The 22,768-nt window shown below is 45.6% G+C and overlaps 3 protein-coding genes and 4 non-coding genes across 8 annotated transcripts; 5 read left to right on the forward strand and 2 right to left on the reverse strand.

The window, feature by feature from the left end:
• Positions 1-2,982: 2,982 nt before the first annotated feature.
• Positions 2,983-5,762, forward strand: LOC120955181 (trichohyalin-like). The gene has a single exon (XM_040375776.2). It carries the CDS (start codon positions 3,139-3,141, stop codon positions 4,978-4,980), a length of 1,842 nt encoding a protein of 613 aa, XP_040231710.2. The 5' UTR covers positions 2,983-3,138; the 3' UTR covers positions 4,981-5,762.
• A 106-nt stretch (positions 5,763-5,868) lies between these two features.
• Positions 5,869-5,941, reverse strand: Trnav-cac (transfer RNA valine (anticodon CAC)). Its single transcript has one exon. It is a non-coding gene; the product is annotated as a tRNA-Val (tRNA).
• Positions 5,942-6,336: 395 nt separating this feature from the next.
• On the reverse strand, positions 6,337-19,988 carry LOC120955183 (mitogen-activated protein kinase p38b-like). 2 transcript variants are annotated; one of them, XM_040375780.2, is made up of 7 exons: positions 18,988-19,988; positions 13,604-13,940; positions 12,957-13,191; positions 7,823-7,902; positions 7,547-7,701; positions 7,371-7,468; positions 6,337-7,284 (listed from the first exon to the last, which is right to left on the reverse strand). In XM_040375780.2, exons 1-7 carry the CDS (start codon positions 19,089-19,091, stop codon positions 7,211-7,213), a joined length of 1,083 nt encoding a protein of 360 aa, XP_040231714.1. In that variant the 5' UTR covers positions 19,092-19,988; the 3' UTR covers positions 6,337-7,210. The 2 variants fall into 2 exon arrangements, with proteins under 2 accessions (XP_040231714.1, XP_040231713.1); XM_040375779.2 differs by lacking the exon at positions 7,823-7,902 and adding an exon at positions 12,303-12,382 and having other exon boundaries at positions 18,988-19,986.
• Trnaf-gaa (transfer RNA phenylalanine (anticodon GAA)) lies at positions 8,734-8,806 on the forward strand. Its single transcript has one exon. It is a non-coding gene; the product is annotated as a tRNA-Phe (tRNA).
• Trnaf-gaa (transfer RNA phenylalanine (anticodon GAA)) lies at positions 9,298-9,370 on the forward strand. Its single transcript has one exon. It is a non-coding gene; the product is annotated as a tRNA-Phe (tRNA).
• Trnaf-gaa (transfer RNA phenylalanine (anticodon GAA)) lies at positions 9,958-10,030 on the forward strand. Its single transcript has one exon. It is a non-coding gene; the product is annotated as a tRNA-Phe (tRNA).
• A 386-nt stretch (positions 19,989-20,374) lies between the features above and the next one.
• LOC120955182 (uncharacterized) lies at positions 20,375-22,717 on the forward strand. Its single transcript, XM_040375777.2, has 4 exons — positions 20,375-20,609; positions 20,765-21,655; positions 21,732-22,115; positions 22,225-22,717. The coding sequence occupies exons 1-4, from the start codon at positions 20,583-20,585 to the stop codon at positions 22,423-22,425; spliced, it is 1,503 nt and encodes a 500-aa protein (XP_040231711.1). The 5' UTR covers positions 20,375-20,582; the 3' UTR covers positions 22,426-22,717.
• Positions 22,718-22,768: the final 51 nt, after the last annotated feature.

A 22,768-nucleotide genomic window follows, 5' to 3' on the forward strand; every position in this document is an offset into this window, starting at 1 on the left:
CCAGGTGTGCCGCTGTTAGTCCACTACTGTTCAGTACTCTCACATCTACCTTGCAGGCCAGCAAACGTTGAATTATATCGCACCGGCCACTCCTTGCGGCGTGATGTATCATTCGTTCGCCACGTGTTTCGCCATCGTCAAATTCCAGTACGGAAGCCCCGTTACTGTTCCGTAGATCACGTCTAATACACTCGTCGAACAGATATCGAGCAATAGCAAAATCACGTGAACATACTAAGGAAATGTGCATGGCACTCACACCGTTTATTCCCAATAGCAACGGGTTGGCATCGTTTTCAACTAACAGTTGAACTATTTCCAGCTTTTCGTTATTGAAGCAACAGTGTAGTGCGGGGATACCGTTGAGCCCAGCTGGTGCATTTGTCATAACACCGAGGTCAACCATGGTTCCCGGTGGATTGACACTGTTAATGAAACAAACATCCGCCACTCGGCAAAAATAGTGTTTAGTGCCGTCCATTGATTTGAATTGTGCAAAAACTGCTGTGCTTTGACTGAGTTCTTCCTTGGAGAACTTAAGTAAATCTTTTAGACTGTCATCCAGGGAGTTTGGATTGCTCAACGACAATGTACCGCTTTCAGGATATTCAATGCTGACATTCATCGTGGTTAATACATTGAACGTGACTGATACAGATGCACTATCGAGCGTGAAATCGTGCCAAATCATGTTCGTCAAATGTGCACATTGTTGTAAAGCGGAATACGCACTATCATACATAGAGATTCTATTGCTATGCTCCGATGGTACCTGTCCGTCCCCCGCGCACGAATATGGTGCATCTCGTTCGACGATAATCCTGTGCAACGTGCCTACTCTATCGATCGTGCGCATTTGACGTGCCCAGTTGAGCAGGCTTTCAACCATTGCCGTGTTTCCATCATCAACAGCGCTACCCAATGGCGTTTTTTGGTATTGCTCTCCCTCCAGAAATGCAACCATCTTCCAACGCTGTAGCATATTCAACGGCAATCCAAAGCGATCTTTCTCGTTTGTTGGCCCAATCACATCTATATCATTCACTCGCTTCGTAATTATTTCCAACGCATCCCTATTACGACTTTCTACTATCGTCACCAGCACCGATGAACTATCCATCCAGTCAAAGCCCATCTTTTCGAGCGCTCGTACCGTCCTCCCAGCTGTATGTCCATATTGCACAGCTATAGCAAATGGATGTGGCGCCTCACGCAGGAAGGCATCGCGATTGACTGACTTGATTCGTTGGAGCAGTCGAGCCTGGTCAAACTTCACCAGCTGGAGTAGTGTGCAATTTTTACCGCCCAAATGGCCAGGGAAAGGCGTATCGATCGGAATATCTGGATACTTCTGCAGCAATAGCTCCACACACGACCAGTGCTGTCCATCTGCTGCTAAAAAGATAATGCTGGCAAGATCCAAAGAGTTCGTCAAAGGACAAATTGTTAGTAGATGCTGCAAAACATGCATCCTTCCATTTTTTGCGGCCAGTTGGTGGCATATATAACTTTTCACCGTTAGAAATTGTGAGAACGCTTGATGTAGCATGTAGAGTCCAGCCTCATCATTTCTCATAGCAGTTGCGATTGAGAATATGTGTTCGAATTGGTTTACATCGATATCCATTCTACCCATCGCATCAGTAAAAATGTCTCGTCTCTGTAAAATTACAGCGAATGACACTGCATTTTGATTTAGTACGGATGTGTGCGGTAGTAGCATATTTGCTATCGTTCGTTTACAGTAACTCAGAGCATCACAGAGGAGATCCACATTGTTAGTATCTTCTGGATTGCTGAAGATACCGAAATGAGGCAACATCTCACGAACACTTCGCTCATTGCCATTTCTTATACACTGTATCAAAATTTGACGTTTTTTGGCGACATTGGCCTCCTTTAAAAACCATTCCGTTCGCAGCAGGTTGGCCATCAGATCCGGCCAACTAGCGAGTTTACCCGGTAGCTCAGTCCTGCCACTCTCGATCCACCGTTCGAATGCTGCCGGATAGTCGCCTAAGTATATAGCCTTGGTCAGTTGATTCGATGGGCTTTCAAGTGCTTCGATATATCCTCCAAAATATCCTTCCAAATATCTTAAAACCTGCTTATCAAAACGGAAAACATTTCCCAGGACGGTAAGCGGTAAACTTTCGCATGGACAACAGAGAGCATTTGGAGAACAACAGAATCGACTTTTTAACTCACCACCATCCCGCTAGTTGTTGATAGAAAACCTGTTCTCTCTCATGTTTCTTTTTTCTCGAAAGATTCGTTAATTCCCGCATACCGATGAGTTTCAAGGGCGTGAGTCTCATTCAATTTTGAAGGTGTTTGAGTGTGTGAATATTCTTCAAAATAACACTTCAGCATCGTATAATTACCAATTGCACGCCAGGACATCGATTGTGCGGTCTATCTCATCAATTCCTGGTGACCCCAGATGGTTTTCATGTTCATGGTCAACACAACCGCACAACGTGTGTGCCGCGATGTCTCCGCCATGCCCGCGTGGTGTTTAATCGAGTGAGAAAAAGCCGTGCGCAGCCACCCGGTGTGACGTCATCGTAATGCAATTGGAAAGTAATCAATTGAGGGAGGATGATACATTTCTTATCAGGCGCGTGCCAGCCACCACCAGCACAGCGAGCGGGAAAGTCGTTTTTCTTTTATTTCCATCCCATTTTTATCCTATTCACAAGTTTGAATCGTTGTGTTCCTGGTGATAGTGGGTTGTGGTTTTTCTCACGGCATGTCCCTGCTGTGGCGCATGCCAGCCGAGGAGTGTGACAACTTATCAATGAATTTCGTCGCCTCCGAACCGAACCGAGCACAGGGTCCCATTCATCGTACCAGTGAAGTGTGAAATTGGAGTTTAAATGCAATTTTTCAAGCATCCTAATTCGATGGAATCGTTTGCGGTTGTTTTATATTGCTTTGTCAGCATCCTGCGTCGGACAGGATTCCTATAAAAGCAAGCTGTCGATGCTCTGGGGAGTGTCAGTTCCAACTGGAATGTGTAAGAGCGCTAAGGGCACACACGCATCCCGATTAAGCTTCTGAAGTGTTGAACAAAACCGTATCTAGTGACTGTTTGTGTATTTCCATCTTGAAGCGCAAAGTGTGAAAGCACAGGCGATGGTTAGTGCGAACGGATACGTGAAGATGGCGAAAAGAGGAACCATCTTCATGGTGGTTTGCATCGGGCTAGTTGCTACCGTGCAGAGTGTTGCCTCGCTGGCTCAAGAACGCCGCAACCTGGCGTCCGAAGCGTGTACGGATGATGTCGGCGAAAGACAATACTATTCCGATCGACGTATCGATCGCTTGGATCAGGATCAGGAACAACGGCTGCTGCTGTTTAATCGGGTCGACAGACAGGGAGTGGAGGAGGCGGCGGAGGGCCGGCGCATGAAAGTAGACCATCGCGGATTTGAGCGGTTCGTTGACGCTACTAGACGTGAAGAACTTTCAAACCGTGAGGCTACCGATCGTGTGCTGGTCGGGCGCGAGCGGCGTGAGGAGGGCGTGACTGTACCCAGGCGTGAAGCTGAACGACGTGAAAATCGACTTGACGAGCGTATTGAGAACCGTCGTACAGATCGCCGTGACGAAAGACTACAGGAACGCCTCGGAGAGGATCGCCGAAGGGAGGAACGCCGTGAAAACCTCCGAGAGCAACGTCGCGAAGATCGTCTTCTAGACCGTGATGATAGATTGGATGGACAACGGAAGGAACGCCGCGAGGAACGCCGTGAGGATCTCCGATACAACTATCGTGATGAACGACGAGAACAACAGGAGCTTCGTGAAGATCGTCGTCAAGATCGCGATGAAGAGCGGCGCCAGGATCGTCGTGAAGATAGGTTAGATGAACGACGAGAGGAACGTCGTGAGGAACTTCGAAGCAACTACCGTGACGATGAACGACGAGATGAACGTCGTGAAGATAGACGTCAAGACCGGCTAGAAGACCGGCGCCAGGATCGTCGTGACGATAGGTTGGATGAACAGGAACGTCGTGAGGACCGCCGAGAGGAACGTCGTGAAGATCGCCGTGAAGACAGAATTGAAGCCCAACGGAACTACCGCGATGAACGACGGGAGGAACTACGTGAAGAGCTCCGAGAGGGTCGCCGTCAAGAACGTAGAGAAGATCGTCGGGAGAATGCTCGAGAGGGCCGTCGCGAGGAAAGGATGGAGGACCGACGTCTAGAACGCCGTGTAGATGACCGAAGAAACAACCGGGAAGAACGTGGAGAGGACATGCGAGAAGAAGAACGACAGGCCGATCGTCGGGTCCGCAACAGGGAAGAACGTATGGACCAACTTCGCGAAAGCCGTCGCCAAGATCGAAGACTGGAACGTCGCGAGGACATGAGTGAGGAAGGTCGTCGTGAAGAACTCCGAGAGAACTACAGGGATGAACGCCGTGAGGACACTCGCCGTGAGGAGCGTCGTGAAGAAAGCCGCGAGGAAGATCTTCCTCGAGATCGGCTAGACGAACGTCGTACAGAGCGTGAGGATCGACGAGTTGACCGTCGTGAAGATGAGCCTCGCCAGGAGCGTAGAGAACGCGCCGGAGAGGAGCGTCGAATCCGTCAGGAAGTGACCGATGAACGTCGTGAAAACAATGAACGTGCCGAAGAGGCCGAACGACGTGAAACCCGTAACGATAGACTGAACCAAGCTGGACGCCGTTTTGATGGCCGTGAAAATCGTGCTGAGCGTCGCACTGTGCGTGAGTTGAAGCATATGGACGATATGACTCGTGGCGAGGACAAGCTGGCCGCCTTCCAGCAGGAAAATGCGTTCCTCTATCAGCTGTTACAAACGGCAGCCCTCGTCGCTGTGGCTGGTTACTGGCTGCTGAAGGGAACGGGTGGATCCAACACCGAAGGAGAAGAGCTGAAAAAGAAAGCAGCTCCTTGCTCCATGATGGAATCTTTCGGCAAGCTGCTTGCCGTCGGAAATGAGTAAACTTACATCCTAATAATCTCTATCACACACTTATCACTCTATTATCCAGTGCATTTTAGACGTCAAAGAGAGTAGAGATGTGTACGGCAGCTCCTAACCAGAACACACAGGCATTAACACAGGAGACACTACACAGGCTTAACAGACAGTACAAACAAGCAAAGCAAAAGCACTATTATATCCTTACAAAGTAGCTCGATGTATACTAACCTTATCCGGGTCACAACTAACCTTTGCAGTGCAAGAAAGGCAATAATGTAGAGCCCTCAAACATCAAGAAAATGCGTGTGAGGCATGTAAAAGAGCAGGTTAAGACAACATAGAAGATGGAACAATATAAACAAATATTCTATTTAAAGCAATCAATAATATGATGAAGCAACCATTCAAGTTGCTGTGCCACGAGCATCTACTGATCTCTAATGAACTTCACATGCTTCAAATGTGGTGGTTATAGCTTCTTTGCAGAGTGTGTGAATCAATCGCAGCCATTCAATCCATCGGGCATCACGCACACACTCCCAACCTACGACCGACAACGACAACGGTGGATGAAAACCTGGAAAAGCAATTTGGGAGGATCTCTTGTGGAACGACGACAACGACGGAGAAATGTTATCAACAAATCATGTGAACCTTTGTTTTCTTCCCCTTATTGACAAGCAAACAAAACCGCAAAACCTGTAAAGGTTTTATAAATATCAACTCATAGAGACAGTATTTGTTACTAGATGACACTTGGAGATACAATAAAACATAGATATCCTTGTGCAGCAAAAAAAAAACTCCGAGTGTTCTCTGATTGAATGACGTAACAAGTAAATGAGAAAAACTGAAGAGATCAAAAACGACAATCTGAAGAAAAATGAGGAGAGAAAAAAAGTTCACTGTTTCCGCCCGGGTTCGAACCGGGGACCTTCTGCGTGTGAAGCAGACGTGATAACCACTACACTACGGAAACACAACTGGGAGGAAGCTGCTCAAAGCAGTACATCAATGTGGTGCAGTGACTATGGTGTTGTTATATTTATGTTGATTATTATGTTGCTTGCTATTTCACGAATTACGATTAGATTACATCGTTTTCGAACAGCACAGTTCAATAGCATGTATTATATACGCTTTTTGCACTGCACACACATTGCTTTATACAGCCGTTGTTGTAGAAAAATGCTTTTTCTTTCAAGTTGTATATTATATACTTGCAAAATACTAAATTCTTGCTAAAACGCTTTCATACTTTTCTTCTTATCATTGAGCCCAGAACATAGCCGAAATTAACACACAGAAAGTAACAGTTCAAAACAGCAACATCAGTACAACAGTAACATTGATTGCGCAAACAAAACCCTTAGCTATAGTTAATTTGTAGATAAATTTATTCGTATCAAATAAGTTTGTTGTTATCGTTTTTTAACTACTTGAAGTACACTTTCGACTCTAACGACTCTTTCCCGCCATTACTCATTCCAGCGTACCGTGCATATACTACACCTTGAACCTCATACCCATTTATCGCGTACGTATATTAACATTGAATCTAACTCGAAATTGTAATAATTTTGTTGTTGTTGTGGCATCAACAGTAAAGCTTGAAACACACACACACACGGACGGGGTATGTGTCCTGTGAGGGAGTGAGCAAGGATCTAAGTTCTGATTTTGTAGGGTGGATTTTACATTCCCTTTGCTTTTGCTAGCTTCCATCTTCACTCATGTCTGTCGCATTTGCTTACTTTACTAGTTGGTGTTTAAACAGAGGAGAAACGTTCGTATTTAGCTGTTGCATCACACACCACACACATACACACAGGGACTTATGCACCTCAATTTGTGCATCTAGAGGCTACGTGTTCTCTTGCTGCTACCCGTACTAGCTCTTTTCGTCTTTTGCACCACACGCAACACACCACCACACATCACCAGAAGGCAAGCGTTTTACGCAATTGCACAATGTTTATGAAGAAATTTATAAAAGTGAACCCTTCATACATGTACTCAACAGAGACTACCATTCTCAAACCTAGCTTCTTAGTCAGCATTTAGTACGCATTCAGCAATTCACTGTTTGAGCCCTCCGCTCCTGTCTTCTTCGTCTCTACTAGACCCCTTCATGGACAACCGCGTGTCCTTTCGCGTGTATATTTTGCATTATGTGGTGGTCTGTGCATTCCCGTTTTGCCTTCGTTGCCAGCTAGTTGGGCTTTTAGTGATTGAGCTCGTTCTGGAATTACGCTTGAGGTTCACCGCCAATATGTGCGTGCTGCTGCGGGACAAAGTTGAGTACCTCTTTGAAGACCAGTTCTAAAAAGACACGTGCAAATAAAGCAATAAAAGATGACATTAGAGGCTCGAATGAGTGGTTTACTATTATAAAGATCTTCTCTTACCCTTCCACCGTTCCACGGGCAGGTCCATGTCCTCGAAACTCTGATCGTACAGCGATGAGGTTGGCTCGTCGGACGGATCGGCATACTTCTCCAAATAGCTAAAATCACACAACAAATAAAGAGTGGATGTGAGTAGAATAGTGAAGTTCTCTGTGCAAATAAAAACCGCTCCTTACGGATGAGCAAGGGCCTGTTCGGCCGTTATCCGCTTGTCCGCATCCAGCTCCAACATTTTCTCCAGCAAATCGATGGCAAGCGGATTGGCACCGCGGAAAACGTCGCTAAAGTTGCGCTTCTCCGTTTTCGGCAGCGATTTTATGTAATGACGGGCCTGCAAATGTACGAAAAGGGTTCAACACAAAATCAGTTTCAGAAGGTCACATTAAATTCTATACGACTAAGAAGACGTAAGCTGAAAATCGTAAAGAAAAGCAACATGTTCGAAGCTCTACCTCTTCGCTGGTGATTTTTTGCATCAGTTCTTCGTTGGGCGTACCGCAGAAAAACATAACGCGTGTCAGATGGTCAATATCTGCGGTTGAATATCCAAACCACCCCGCATACAAACACGCACAAAGCAAGTTCATTCATTGTTCATCGTCATCGGTTTTCCAAAAAAAAAGTTACGCGTTTGATTCAAACGATAGCAGACGGCCAGCAGCAAAACATAGAGCACCATCCATCATTACAGGGTTTCCCACGATTTATTGGTTGGTTCCCACGATTTATTGGTGCGTTCCCACGATTTTTTGGTCATTTCCCATAATTTTTTGGTAGCAACCCACGATTTATTGGTCGGTTCCCAAATATTATTGGTCGGTTCCCAAATATTATTGGTCGTTTCCCAAATATTATTGGTCGGTATTATATTATATTATATTTGGGAACCGACCAATAATATTTGGGAAACGACCAATAATATTTGGGAACCGACCAATAATATTTGGGAACCGACCAATAAATCGTGGGTTGCTACCAAAAAATTATGGGAAATGACCAAAAAATCGTGGGAACGCACCAATAAATCGTGGGAACCAACCAATAAATCGTGGGAAACCCTGTATGTTTGGTTCCAAAGTTAAGGTTTCTACGTAACATGCTTATTTAGAGGGAATCATTTTGTGTAGCATAAAATATAAACATGCCCAACTCGATAGATAAACGGGTTAGTATGTGGAAAACAGCAAACTTATGGAGTTGGTTAAGATGGGTAAAGAATAAAAAGGGGAATTTCCATTCCATGGGATAATGTGTGTAGTTGAACCGAACTCCTGCACTACGACGCAGTACAGTTATGCGAAGCGAAAGAGAACGAAACACTATCGCGCAACCTGTATTGCATGAGATCCCTCCCTTCCAACCAGCCGAAATAGCTCAGTTGGGAGAGCGTTAGACTGAAGATCTAAAGGTCCCCGGTTCAATCCCGGGTTTCGGCAGGCAATTTCACTTTTTTCTGGTTTTCTATCCAGTTTTCAGTTTTTTGTCACATTTTTCCGTGCTACGATTTTACAAAGAATCAAATCACATAAGAGCCAAAAACTGATATGCAAAGCTATAGTCCTTCAGAAGCAGCTAGTAGATGACTTGGTCATACTCATCCATTCCAATTGTTCACAATTAGCGTTAGGAAGGATTCACTATGCTTAATAGCAGACACATGCATCACTTTTCACGACAAACTATTAAAAAGATCTTGGTGTGTACTATATTTTAATGTTATATTTACTTTGAGAGTTATTTAATTTGTTCAAGCAGCATAGAACTGTCGCTGTCCTTTATGGAGGTGTGTGTGTTTTCGTATGTGATGGCACGATAACTCTGTGCTTCCTGTAACAGTGCCCTCTACGTTTCAAAGAACGAGCACAATGGGTTCTTTTATATTTCATTTCACCCACCATCAATTCCATGGAAGCCCCTCCCACCACCTGCCGAAATAGCTCAGTTGGGAGAGCGTTAGACTGAAGATCTAAAGGTCCCCGGTTCAATCCCGGGTTTCGGCACAGAAAATCACAACTTCTTTTTTGTCCTTCTACCACCACCATCCCAGAAACAGAGCTTTTTCTTGATGAAGTATTAGGATATGTTGATATTGACATTGGTTTTTACCTAATAAACCTTTCGCGATCGTCAAAAGTAGCAAATTGGGTTCATATTAAATCCGGCACAATGTCGTTCAGACGACATTCAGCAAAATTTAGCCGTTATAGCCGACTGTAGATTCCATTTTAGGTAGATTTATATTGGTTCGAAATAAAGACGAGCATTTTAACGTTTACGAACAGTTGGGTTTTAACGCGTCAGCAATTCCATACCAAACCCCTTGTCATTGCTTTCATTTTATATGTTAGTATTGCTATTGTTAAGAGCTTCGTCTTTACATGCATAAATCGTTAACAAGCTTTATTATTTCCATAATCATGCTGTTAATATAATATAAATCAATTTTTACACTATACAATAGTACAACAGATCACAAACCCTGCCCCAACTGATGTCATATTCCGATGTGTTTGCACCTGACCAAAACGAGCGCGAGCGCATTAGAATATGTTCATCAGTACCACTATGGTCCGCCCTCCCCCCACCTGCCGAAATAGCTCAGTTGGGAGAGCGTTAGACTGAAGATCTAAAGGTCCCCGGTTCAATCCCGGGTTTCGGCAATGACCGTCCATCTTTTTTTACTTCTTTTCATAAGATTCCAACGACAATCAACCATAAACTACTTTCAAACAACACTTTTGCGCTCTTCATAAGCTCTCTCAATGATGCTGTTTTAATTTTCCCTTCTCCTCTGGGAGTTCACGTCGCCTATCGGTATGTCTAATCGATGTTCACGTTCACCTGATTGACCACCATACCCCACGACGAAGGCAACATAGTCTCACAGTGGACATGTTTTTGTATGTATGCTCCTCTACCCGCTACCCCAAACGGGCCAAGCCCCAGAATTGGCAAACGAACCGTACCATGTAGGTCCGATGAGAAAAGCCTACAACCAAACGGCATGTAATGACGGCAGATAATAACTTAATCAAGACGATCGTCCACACACACACCAACCCCCGCCCCGTTCCTTCTTGATTTCCTGAAAAGGGGGTGAGGCACCCGACCGGCTGTTTGTTCAAGTGTTACCGCGGTATGGATGCGAACTGATGATAAGAAGAAACCATCGTGTGCTGCAACAAACACACATACCAACATAGTCCAGGCCTCCCTTTTGCCGGTGGTGTTGTGTGGGGTGTGGACATTCCGCCGTGTGGAATAGTTGCGATTCTCCTCCTTCTCCCCCCTGTATCTTGCCCTGATAATAAGGAACGAGAGCGTTTCAATTCGGAACAGTCGGAACAGACGCAAAAGGGGAAGGAAGTCGTCTCTGGCCGTTTACAGTAACTTGTTGCTAATGCCAAGGCGGGAAACCCCCATAAGCGGCTTCCCCGCTCGTGCTTGCAGGAAACCCTTTCCATCTCCATCGCACCATTCTTGTGTTGAGGCACATCTTACGACAAGAAACGACTGTCGTGAAACGAATCAAATGAAATTAACTGAGTGCAGCAACAAATGGTAGCAGAAAAATCCCTTCGTGGCCCGCTTGGAGAGCCGGTAAAACGTGCAAGAATTTGTAGAATGTTGTTCAAATTGAACGCAATGCCTATTAAAAGCTAAAAGGTCTCTCCATTCTCTCCACATTCTGTAGTAGTAAGAGAGAGAGAGCAGATAATAATGGTCAAGTCAATCAGTGACGAATGCACATTGGTGTTTCAAATTCAATCGGTTCTGTCCGTTTGTGTTGAAGTGTACACAACTTCAATTGATTCAAATTAGACACGCTTTCTGGGAAGAAATGAGGCGATTACCCTGCTTATTGTGATAATGCTCAATAATGTCAGCTCTATAAATTGGGTCTTATTAAAAAGAACGTCTTAAGGACGTTCCGTTCCTCCAGCTTTAAAAAATGGAAGCAAAATGCTCACAATACAACTAAAAAACCTTCTGATAGCAATCGATTTGTCGTCGTCACCCCCTACACCTTATCATGGCCAGGCAAAACCAATCGCAACATGGCTGCTTTCAACCCACTATCTGGCACACACTGTGGCCTAGGCACAGCTCCAAAACTTCCATATCAAACAGCTACACACACCTCTCCGTCGTGGTCGTTTGGACACCGCCTCCGTGCCTTTTTCCTCCAATTGATCGCTATTTGCTACTGCCACCCTTTGGACAGATTGTGTGAGTATACTTTTGCACCCTTCGGACGACGCAGGTCTCGCTAGAGCGCTGACGACCATCAATGGGGCAAGCAAGTGTCGCCATCACTTGCGCGAGCGAGCGAACGCGCAGGTTTTGAGTCACCCCAGTAGTATCATATGGGGGCAAAACGCGCAAAAAATAGCGTTTTTCTAATCACGCTTGACGTGTTGTGGTGATGAATGCACCCAGTTTTTTTTCTTCTTCTTCTATTGCTGCTGCTCCATATCACTTAAAACGAAGCCTATTGGCTCTACCATCACTAGTGGATGTACTTGATCGAAAGCCTCACCACACTTTGGGGGGTGGCAATTAAAAAGTGCAGACACACAGTAGTGTAGCGGGGGGTTCGATTACATTCGACTAAATATAGTACTGCTGCAGCAGCAGCTTTTTTTTCAATCGTCTGTGTGACCTTTTCTGTTGTCGCTGTTTTCGGTTCTTATGGTTAATTGTAATTAATGAAGCGTAATGCAACCGTATGCAGAGTGTTTAGCAATCTACAACGAAATGAAAGGGAGGGAGGGTTAGAGTAGCAAGAACGCATGGCCCCTTTGTATTGAGTAGCTCCCCCACAGAAGTAATAGTATTATAGAAAGTGATTAAACTACAAAATAAGAGTAAGAAAACAATACACAAAAGGGTCAGAGAGACAAAACAAAAAATGGTTTTACAATTACTCACACTTTCCGAGGAGATTTTCGCCATGAACTCATCGTTCGGTGTGCCGAGTATCTCCATGATAAGGTTTAGCTGGTGAATGTCTGGGGCAGGAGATGAATCAAGTTTTGAGAGGTTGTGGGCGATTGGGAGTACAAAAAACGAGAGAGAAAAAAATATGGAAATCATGCCCGAATGGCACACAGCGAGAGTAAGAAGGAAGAAAGTCAAAGAAAATCACGTTCGAAAATGGTTTTGGTTTTGCTCCCGCAGTATATGATATAATATTGAAATGGAGAGAAATTGGAAAGCTAGACTAGAGTGACGCATTAGTGACAAAATTTGAATTTTTTTAAACAAAAAACAAAACGGAATTGTAAATTGGCTTTACTTTTTTTGGAGGGGAAACGAAAACAAAGGAGTTTGGACAGCGTTAAACAAATACAGACAATTTGGTATAAACACTAACGACCAAATAACACCGCGCAAGATGGTAAATGTGTGTTAGTAATGTTAGTTACACGCACAAATTGCACAAACCCTCCCCCCTAACACAAAAAGCTTTGCCAAAACAAAAACAAAAAAATGGAACTAAAACCACGAAGCAAAACAAAAAGAGGGTGTCTTATGTGTCTATGTGTGTGTAAGGTTTGCATTGCTTTGCAGTAAAAAGGATACGGTCCGTGCCGGGGAACAGTGTCCGGCCGGTCAGCAGCTCCGCCATGATGCAGCCGACCGACCAAATGTCCACCGTTTGGTTGTAGTGCATCCAGTTGAGCATAATTTCGGGCGCCCGGTACCAGCGGGTCGCGACGTAGCCGGTCATCTCGTTCTCGGTCGGGCGGGCCAACCCAAAGTCCAGTATTTTCAGCTCGCAGTCCTCGTTCACGGCAATGTTGGACGGCTTCAAATCCTACGGCGAGACAGAGAGGGGGAGCAAAAGAGAAAGAGCGTTAGAAACATTAGCCTCGACATGCTGACCGCTGGACACAATTAGAGGATATTATGTGCTTGCTGCTGAAGGGCGGTGGGTGGGGTTTGATGTTGTGTAGGTAAAACGAAATTGATCGATTTTATGCACCTTCACCCCCGGCCAACATTCTCGAGGACAGTCTAATTTCAGTCTTGCGGTCATTTAAAGCAAACATACACACAGACAGAGAGAGACGACCATGTCACGAGCATAAAATCACTTTTACATCATTTTAGTTTGACACGCAACGTACGTCGCCTCGAGCGACGTGTAAGAAAGAAAGGGGTGAAGAAAAGTGTGTGTGTTTGTTTGATTTATGACTTGCATGACTTGAGGGCGCCGGTGAACCTACCCGGTGAATGATTCCCGCACTGTGTATGTACTTCAGGCCGCGCAGGATCTGGTAGACGAGAAACTGGACATGCTCGTCCGACAGGCGCTGGGTGCGGATGATGTTGTTCAGGTCGGCGCCCATCAGGTGCGTCACCAGGTAGACCTGCTGGAACGATTCGAGCGTATTGTTGGCCCCCGGATGGAACACGTCCAGCAGGCCGATAATGTTCTCGTGGTTCATGTGCTTCAGCATGCGCAGCTCCCGGTAGGTGCGCTTCGCGTGGACGGCTGACTGGAACGGGCGGGCCAGCTTCTTGATTGCCACCTTCACGTTGTGCTCCGTGTCCATGGCCGAGCTAGAGAGAGGGAAAGAATGGTAAGAGAAGAAGAAGAAAATAATCAATAAAATGTTCTAATGGTCAGACGGTCATACACATTGTGGAAACAAAATTGAAGAGTTTTAATGAATTTTTCAGGCTTTTCGTGGATTTTTATTAGAAACCGCCACAAACAGAATGTTGGCTAGGCATCTAATCTTCCCCTTGTGCCTCTTTTTGGTGGTTTTATATTAATTCCTCGTTGTACAACATACATGATGAATAATATCCTTTTCTAAATGTTTCGCATTAAATTCAATTTAATTCATTTTTCAATTACCAACTGCCCATTTCATTATGATTGATTTTTAAGCATTCAAATTATTTTAGCCAATTTACCTGTCAGTATAATAGGTAATTGTGATTAAATTGCCTCGCCAGGTGTCATTAAAATTCGGTGAAAAATTCGGGATGTCTCATCCACTGGGAATTAAATACACATTACTGTAGTCTTCAATGTCACCCAATAGTATTCTTCAATTCTAATGCTTGAAAAGAGGGCGCAAAGAGTTTTAGCCCAACAAGGTCATTCATTTTAATGATCATCTCTCCACTTCCATCATTCTCTTTGTCGGAGGAAGTATCATATAGTTGTGGTGGAATTTGCTGCTTTGTTGGCAGCAGCGCGAGTGTCCCGAAAGCTTACCACCACTACTACTACTACTGACTCAAACCTGAGTGTGTGCAAAAATATTTCAAATATTCCTCTGTCGCCAGTTTTAGCAAACATAATCGTATTGCATAGGATTGCAGCTCATTTTCTACTACTCAAACACACACACACAGAGGAAGACAATTAGCACCCCAAGTACCGGTCACAGAGGGGGGAGGTTTTTGTCTGTACCTGTGAGGCCTATGACCCCCTCTCTCTCTGCCTCTCTACCATCCCTATCTGGCCGCAATCGCAACACATCATTCACCCCGACGACTTAGAGGAGGAAGGAAGGAAGGCTAAAATATACACAACCGTTAGGAAAGATAGTATCGCGCATTTGTTTATACGTTAGTTCAGCCGTTTCGTGTTATTTATAGGATTTCACAAAACCCCATCCTTCGCTCTGTGTCTCCCTCTGTGAGGTGGCGAAGGGGAAAGAGATGAACCTGGCCACATCCGCCACCAGCAACCAGCACAGCACAGTCGTCAAGCCGAAACAAAACAGAGTGTTACTGCAGCTAATTATTCACACCTTCATCGTACCAAACGCGCTCCGTTTCCTTTGCGATAGAAACGGGCGGGTGGGCGCGCACAAAGGTGGTGGAAATCCCTCCCTATATCGGGAAAAATCATAATGTTTTGCGGGCGAGGAAATCAATACAGTGGCAGCACAGAGCAAATGCGCACTGTGTGGCGTTGGATAATTGCGAAATAGTTTTAAAGTGTAAATGACGTTCAAATTCTCTTTTGCACCTGTGTACAATGCACCAGAGGGGGCGGCCCGAGACGTAATTACGATCAGCTTTTGTTTTGCCCTTTTTTCATGCAAACCTTCTAAGATCTGCCCCACAATACGTCGTAGTCCCTTTTACTCTCCTTTCCCTTTCCTTCACAAATACACATACAGAGCACAGCACGCCGTCGTATCAATTGCACTCAATTGTAGCAAATTGACCGGGTTACCTCGGGGTGTTTTGCGGTTTTGCAGCGGGGTGGAAAGGTGCTGCAATGACATGCGAGTGTGCCTACGATGCACAAATCGTCGTCACCAGATGTTACGTCCATCGTATTATTGCGTGTTGAATGATTGAGTGAGTCAATCGGAAAAAAACTAGGTGAACGTACGAAAACGACGTAACAGTTAATTCTATGGCGAGAAATTTGAGTACCGAAAATGTGTCTAAATGGAACTTATTTACCGGTTAATGTAAAAAAGCCAAGACGGTATGCAAAGAAAAGGTGGCATTTATGATCGACAGTGGTCTCTCGCGATGGGAAAAATGAAGTTTTCGTTGAAATTGATTCCAGATAGTAGGTCCGGTATCAGTTTCCTAAATCGATTCCAGAATCGACTCCCGAATCAGAATCGGCTTCGGAATCCGAGTTGGTTTTGGCATCTCCATAACAATAGACGTTTGGGTCCAATGATGCTACGTATTGATAGCAGCAAAGAATCAAAATTTACTTGTTAAGGATCCATTCTCATGGAGATTCTCGGACTGATTTCGCTTCCGAAACTTCGTATTTCAATTCAAGAATTGCGGAGCTAACTCTAATTCTGGAGTCAATTCTGATTCCGTTACCGAAGCAAATTGCAATTCCCATGTCTACTACGAATCCGGACCCGATTCTGATTCCAGTATCGAAACGGGAAGCAAATCTGGAATCCGACTCCGGAGTCGACTCCAACTTCAGCTCCGGAATCGGTTCCGGAATTAATTCCGAACACGGAATCGAAATCGGGTAGGTCCAATTCTGAGCTCCCACCACTACAGGGGCCAAAAGAGAATGAAAAAAATAACCTCAAATTAACACCAATAAGCAACACTCTCTTTGGCGAGCATATCAATCACATTATCAAGCTGCTGGGGCTCGCTATCACAATAGCAAAACTCTGCTGCCTCTCATTCATAAACGGCTGGGTATTTTGGGGCGGAAAATGGGTGCGACAGAAACCGCGATTAGAGGAAGGCACAAGGGGAGCGATTGGTACGCAATATTTACCAATAAATAAAAATGCAACAAGCAACAAGCCCTTTGCACATGTAATGTTTGCACCAACACTGGCCCAAAAGCCATCGCAAACGATTTCTTATCAAGTCGGCGAGTCTGTTTGACTTCCCCTTGCTTCCATCATTGGGGTGGGGGTCATTGGGGGCAAATGGGAAATGGAATTAATATTCTCTAATCGAGTCTAAGGAGTCAAAAGCTTCGACCCAGATGGAAAGAGGTAAATGGAAAAAAAAGATTATAACAAACTTGTTGCAATTTGCGTTAAATAAGAGTAAAACGAGAACCTTTCGACAGCAAAAGTCAAGTTCATCTCGAACTCGGTTGCGCCTTCCACTCGGTCAACCCCTTGGGAAGGGGCAAGTGGAATTGTAGGCACGAGGTATCTAATCTTATCTGGTGAATACCAATGAGATATCTAAAGTATACTGCGAGTGGCGCGTGATGCAAATAGCCCCCCAACCCCATATACCGTTGGTTAGCTTAAAATATTCTCGAAAAAGATAACCATTGTTGTTGTTGGTTTTAATCTAACTTTTGTCCTACAATATTCATTCCAATTTCTGTCCATCCGCCCGGCCACATACCATTCGATTGTGCTTCCTCCTTCTTTTCATGACATTCTCAAAACAGAAGGTGGTGCTGTTTGTCGTTTGATTGTTTCTTTTCTCAAGGTTACTACTACACACCAGAGGCAGGAATAATCTCCCCGCCCCACTCGCACCCACCCACACCCACATGCTGAGCTGTTGTGCCGTGGACGCGCGGCGGAATGACGACACCATGTGTTATGGCTCGCGGGCACGGTCACGAATCGTGCTGTAATGGAAACGGACCACCAAACACAAAAAGAAGGGCCCGGGGGGGGGGGGGGGGCAAACGTAGTACATAGTAAAGCGGAATAAAACGAATCCGGCTGTTTCGTCCATTCATGTGTTGTTGTAGAGCTGTTGTTGCTGACCGCCCACCCACCCACTGCACTGGACGGGGTGGGAGGGCGCGACTTTCGGTACACGGCAGAATCAAACCGGCCACTCCTTGTCACACTTTCGTTGTGATCGTGATGGAAGCTGGCTTGGTATGTTGGTCATTTTATTGCTTCTTGGCTAAATGCTTTTTTTTAAAAAAGATCACTTTCTTACACGATTTGTGTTGAGAATTTGGTCTACGTTCCGTGAACCCTGTGTGGAGTTAAGCTTTCGGGTGCTAAACATCTTCATTGCTGGATTTAAGTACATTCCAAGAGCGAAGAGATGTCAACCGAGGGATTAACGGGCTGAATTCGGAAATGATGACAGCAATGACGGACCAAAACTGTGTGTGCACCAAACAACTGCATCACACTCATGCACACAAAACAATCAAAGTAAACACAGTGATCCAGGCTCCTCAATTTGTGTCCGGGTATTGACGTGGTATAAAGAGCCAGACATCAACGTATTTAGAATAATGCACGCATGACAGCTAAAATAGTGTTTATATGTATGCGTATTTTAGACGGTTTTTCGGCACCGGGTGGCATATGAGTCTCCCCTCCCCCCACCCCGAAAGGAACTGTGACCGCAACAACGTCGAACCGGTTTGGGTCGTTGTGCAAACAGCAACGAACGCACATCATCATCGAATGCGGTGAATTTCGGGAGAGGGAAACAGCATCATCATCATCATCATCATCATCATCATCATCATCATTCAAGCCTTTTTCTGTGATGGCATTTCGTGAAGCCTGTGGGACGACCAATGATTCGATGGGTGACGTAGATGCTTTTTTGCTGCATTACAATAAGGAAATGGTATGAATATCCTTGATTATTGAACTGTGTTGTATACTACGCAGGTAAAAGCACGAAATAAAGATAAAACAGCCTTATAAAATTGCCTCATAACTGCCCTTTTGCAACCCTTTTACACGTTAATGCGCAACACGATTGATGAATGACGAGTGCGAAACGAGTTTTTCAGTCATTAAAAATGCGTTTAATATTCAGTTTTTTCTTCTATCGCTACATCGCTGAGGGGGCTTACCGTAAGGGGTGGAATAAATTTAGGTGCGTTCGGGTAATTATTTTGTAATTGAACTACAATTATTACGACCGATAACGCAAGTAAAATGGTATGTTCATTGAGATATAAATTTCTAAATATTGTTTATTTCATCTTTCCCATATTTAATGGAAAAGGTTATAGATTATTGGTTGAAGGAACTAATTAACAATTTTCTGCTCAATTTACCAATAGCACCACGAGATTCCGAGGTGCGAACGGGGCGATCAAATAATAATCACAAACTCAATCGATTGTAAAACTCCCTACCATCCCTCAAAGACTATAATTAACCCCTCCAATTATATGGACACCTACCACACTTGCCCGTACGCGCCGCTACCGACCGGGGTCAGTACCTGATACTTTTCAGGAACTTCCCATTCCGTTTTGTTGATCTCGGTGCGATAAAACTTGGGCATTTTCGGGCCGCTCTCGTTTGCGTTTCCACACAGAATGATTTTCCCGGTGTTTTCCGCCTACTTTTTCTATTTATTACGGAACAGATGTGAGCGCACTAGACAAATACCACACGTCGCACACTTACACACACATACACACACGCGCGTATATGTATTTTACACTTTTATCTTCACTGGATTGGGGACGGGACGGGACGGGACACTGAGCACCTTTTTTGTGTGTTGCCCACGCAGTAGGCCCCGACTCACACACAGATGGACTCTTTTTTTTGCTTCCTCTGTCGTCTGTCACCGTGTCGTCGTCGCACACACTTTCATCTGGTTGGAGGCACTTTTCGATTTGCACTTTTGAACGGTTTAGGTCGCAGATATCTCTGGGTTCACTGTGGCCGATAAGAACCACACATACACACGCACGCAATAAGGGGAGACTTCTTATCTTTACGAAATTACCAACTGCTGCTGCTCGCGGTACTGTCGCGAATACCACACACCAATCCACCGGATCACCGTACTGCTGCTGCTGCTGCTGCTACTTACAGCTGCAGGTGTGAATCGTAACCCGTACCCGTGAATACGCACACACGCGACAGCATCGCTTCCCGGACTTGAGCGCACACACGAAAACGTCACAAAAAAAACGTCGCGGAAACGCCAAGCGCGCACACACACACAACACGATACACGCAACCGCGGAAACACTTGAGGAGGATGATCGACGGAACAGTGAGGACGATTAGAAACAGAATAGCTAAGCACGAACAAACGGGGAGACGCGTTTTTGTGTGTCTCTGGCCGTGTACGGGATCTTTCTGAGCTCGCGGATGCCGTCGGTTTTGCCGCTGTGCGATGTGTGGCAACTGTTATTCCCCGCTGTCTGTTCTTGTGTGCGTGTGTGGGGTAAAGTGACAGCCCAAGCAACCGAAACGGTGACAGCCCCACCGTTGGTGTGAAACTTAACGAAGCTGCCCAACAAACCTCTCGATGCTGTACGCAATCGTTGAGATTTTTGTGGATATATTCTTGGAAAATGAACGTATCTCTTGCAAATGGCTTAAAAAGGGAAAGAAAATGAAATTGCTACTGTTTGACTTCTTTACGGTCGTTGAACCTTAATGAGAATGTTTCCAAAATGGTTCTAAAAGGTAAGGAAGGTGTAGCTGGTCGAATCATTCACAAACTCACAAAAACACTTTTAAACCGTTTAATTTGGTGGTCAAAAATTTAAACAAATAATTTCGTTGCTAACGAGCTCCCACCCACCCAGTACACACCTTGCTGAAACGTGTCTTCCAAAACGAATGGGAAACGTCAAGTCGTCCAATGTTTACAACGCGAAATGCGTTACTTTTAGGTAACGCCTCGTAACGTGTTTACAATTTCGCCGAGAACCTCCACCTCCGCACACGAGTGTACTGCGTGTTTACGTTTAGCAAATCGTTCCCTTCTTGCAGGACACAACCCACCACCACCAGCATTCCGAGAAGGCAAATGAATTTTAACTCCTTCCCAAATGAGGTAAGTAAGCCAACGCTACTAACCTGGTGTGGCTGTAAAAAGAAATTGGTGCGCAATTGGGCGCCGTGTGGTTGTGTGAGTAATCTTAAAGCTTGGAATCGGCCTAAATGCTTTGTGTGGTTTCTTTCTTCTCTCCACCCCACTCCCACCAACAGGTGCTGTGTTCCATATTCGACTACCTGCCATGGAAGGATCGGCAGCGGGTGTCGCTGGTGTGCCGCCGCTGGAACGCCATCATCAACTCGGACCACTATCTGCGCGGCCAAAAGCTGGTGCTGTACAACTACAACAAGGCCAAGTTTTTCTCCGGCGTCGAGGTGGAGCTGCTGAATCGGCAGAAAAATATCGCCTTCTACTCGAACGCCATGTTCGACACGGAGGAGCTGCTAGACACGATCGGGCGGTCGTTTAGCGGCGGCAGCGCCATGGTCCGCTCGCTGTCACTGTTTCTACGGTCGGAGCATCGGCTGGCCCGGCTGGTGGTGGACAACATACCGAACTTGCGCCACCTGACCGAGCTGAAGATATCCGCCAACGAGGGTCTTACGAATGGTGTGCTCATCGACAGTGCGTCCCTGGAGAAGCTAAACATTTCGTTCTACCAAAGTTCGGTCTGCCAGCTCGTCACGCCACGGCTGCACACGCTGCACCTGACCGTACGCTACCCGAGCGAGATGGAGCTGATAGGGACGATCTCGGCACAGCTGGTCGAGCTGAAGGTGTCGTTCATCTCGAAGGACCACGTTGCGAAGCTGTTCCGGTGCGACTTTCGCTCGCTCAAGACGCTCAACATTTCGCTCAAAAATGACAAATACATTGCGTACAGCGTGTCGCCGGTCCATCTGCGACCGCTCGAGCGGGAGGCCATTTTCGCGCAAACCATCGTCGGGCTGGAAACGCTACGCATCGTCGACATCTGCAACATCTTCGACATTGACTTTTTGAAGATGTTTGCGTACGCTAAGTCGCTGAAAGCGCTCACCATCAACTACTTCAAGTTGGTTAGTGAAGTGAGCGAGCTGATAAACGGGTTTAAGGGACTGGAAGTAAGTGGCATCACTGTTATTCCCCCTGCGTCTTGGGTAATGTTACTAATAGTACACACTCTTTCCCCTTCAACAGTACCTTAATCTAGAGGGATGCCAGCGAATGGACGATTCCAAGCGGCTACAACTACCCTGTCTGCAGACACTCGTGATGCCTTACAAGCAGCTCTCCCTGTTTAGTGCCACGCAGCTCGACACGCTTACGACGCTGTACTACAACAACACGACCAAGGATCAAACACTGTTGATCAAGAAGATAGCGGCCACCTTTACCAACCTATCCTTCCTGTGCCTGCAACACTTCGACAACGAACTCGATCGGAACGCGTTGCTCCATCTGAATCTGCTGACGAAACTGCGCGTCCTGGTCATCGAGAACATGTCTGTTTCGAGTTCCGTGTTTGAGAACTGTCCGACGGTGCCGCAGCTACAGCGCCTGGTAACGGACACGATTGTGTCGGTGTGTATAATGCAAACCGCTTCTTGATTGCAATTGCAATTGCAAACGTCTGCCAGGGGCACATACTTAATGCATCCTTCTTCTCTCTCATTATGTGTCTGTCCTGCAGGAGGTCTCCATGCTAGATATGATACCGGCCAGATTCCCCTCGCTGCAAACGCTCGTCATCAGCAACTGCTTCCTGTATCTGATACTCGAGGATAGCGGGAAACACTACACAACGTTCGACGAGTTGCGCCGCCAGATGCCCTGCTGTCGCATATCGACCAAAGACTCGACCATTTTCACCAATACCGCTAAGCAAAGCTGAAGAAAATGGGTAGCGAGAGAGAGAGGGAACCGGAGTTGGAGTGTAAGAATCTATTTAATTCATCATTCAGGAGAAAAGGATAAGAGGAGTACGTGATATTGTAGCGTGTAAGCAAGGTGTTGTGATTTGTGTGCACACAACGCCAGTCAGGGAATCGTCTTTGCAGCCAAACGTGTGCAGATGTGGATATGTATGCGTTTCTGTGTGTGCGCGTGTGCGTATGTATGTAATATATTTTACTGGGATTTTTCAACTAATTGCAAACTAAACGAAGAAGCGTGTGCATAAGAAATCATTGTGGTGCAATACGTGTGTAAGGAAATGAGCCAAGCAACAGAAACGA

This window comes from Anopheles coluzzii, chromosome 3 (genome assembly GCF_943734685.1).
Source record: "Anopheles coluzzii chromosome 3, AcolN3, whole genome shotgun sequence".
In the NCBI taxonomy this organism is placed as follows: Eukaryota; Metazoa; Arthropoda; class Insecta; order Diptera; family Culicidae; genus Anopheles; species Anopheles coluzzii.

Coding starts and splice junctions, on each gene's coding strand:
- LOC120955182 (XM_040375777.2), top strand. CDS start 20,583: ATGAATTTTAACTCCTTCCCAAATGAG. Junction 20,610..20,764: donor TTAACTCCTTCCCAAATGAG/GTAAGTAAGCCA, acceptor TCCCACCAACAG/GTGCTGTGTTCCATATTCGA. Junction 21,656..21,731: donor ACGGGTTTAAGGGACTGGAA/GTAAGTGGCATC, acceptor CCCCTTCAACAG/TACCTTAATCTAGAGGGATG.
- LOC120955183 (XM_040375780.2), bottom strand. CDS start 19,091: ATGCCCAAGTTTTATCGCACCGAGATCAACAAAACGGAATGGGAAGTT. Junction 7,903..12,956: donor ACTGTTCCCCGGCACGGACC/GTATCCTTTTTA, acceptor ATTCAACCGCAG/ATATTGACCATCTGACACGC. Junction 7,285..7,370: donor GCCCGTGGAACGGTGGAAGG/GTAAGAGAAGAT, acceptor GTGTCTTTTTAG/AACTGGTCTTCAAAGAGGTA.
- LOC120955181 (XM_040375776.2), top strand. CDS start 3,139: ATGGTTAGTGCGAACGGATACGTGAAGATGGCGAAAAGAGGAACCATC.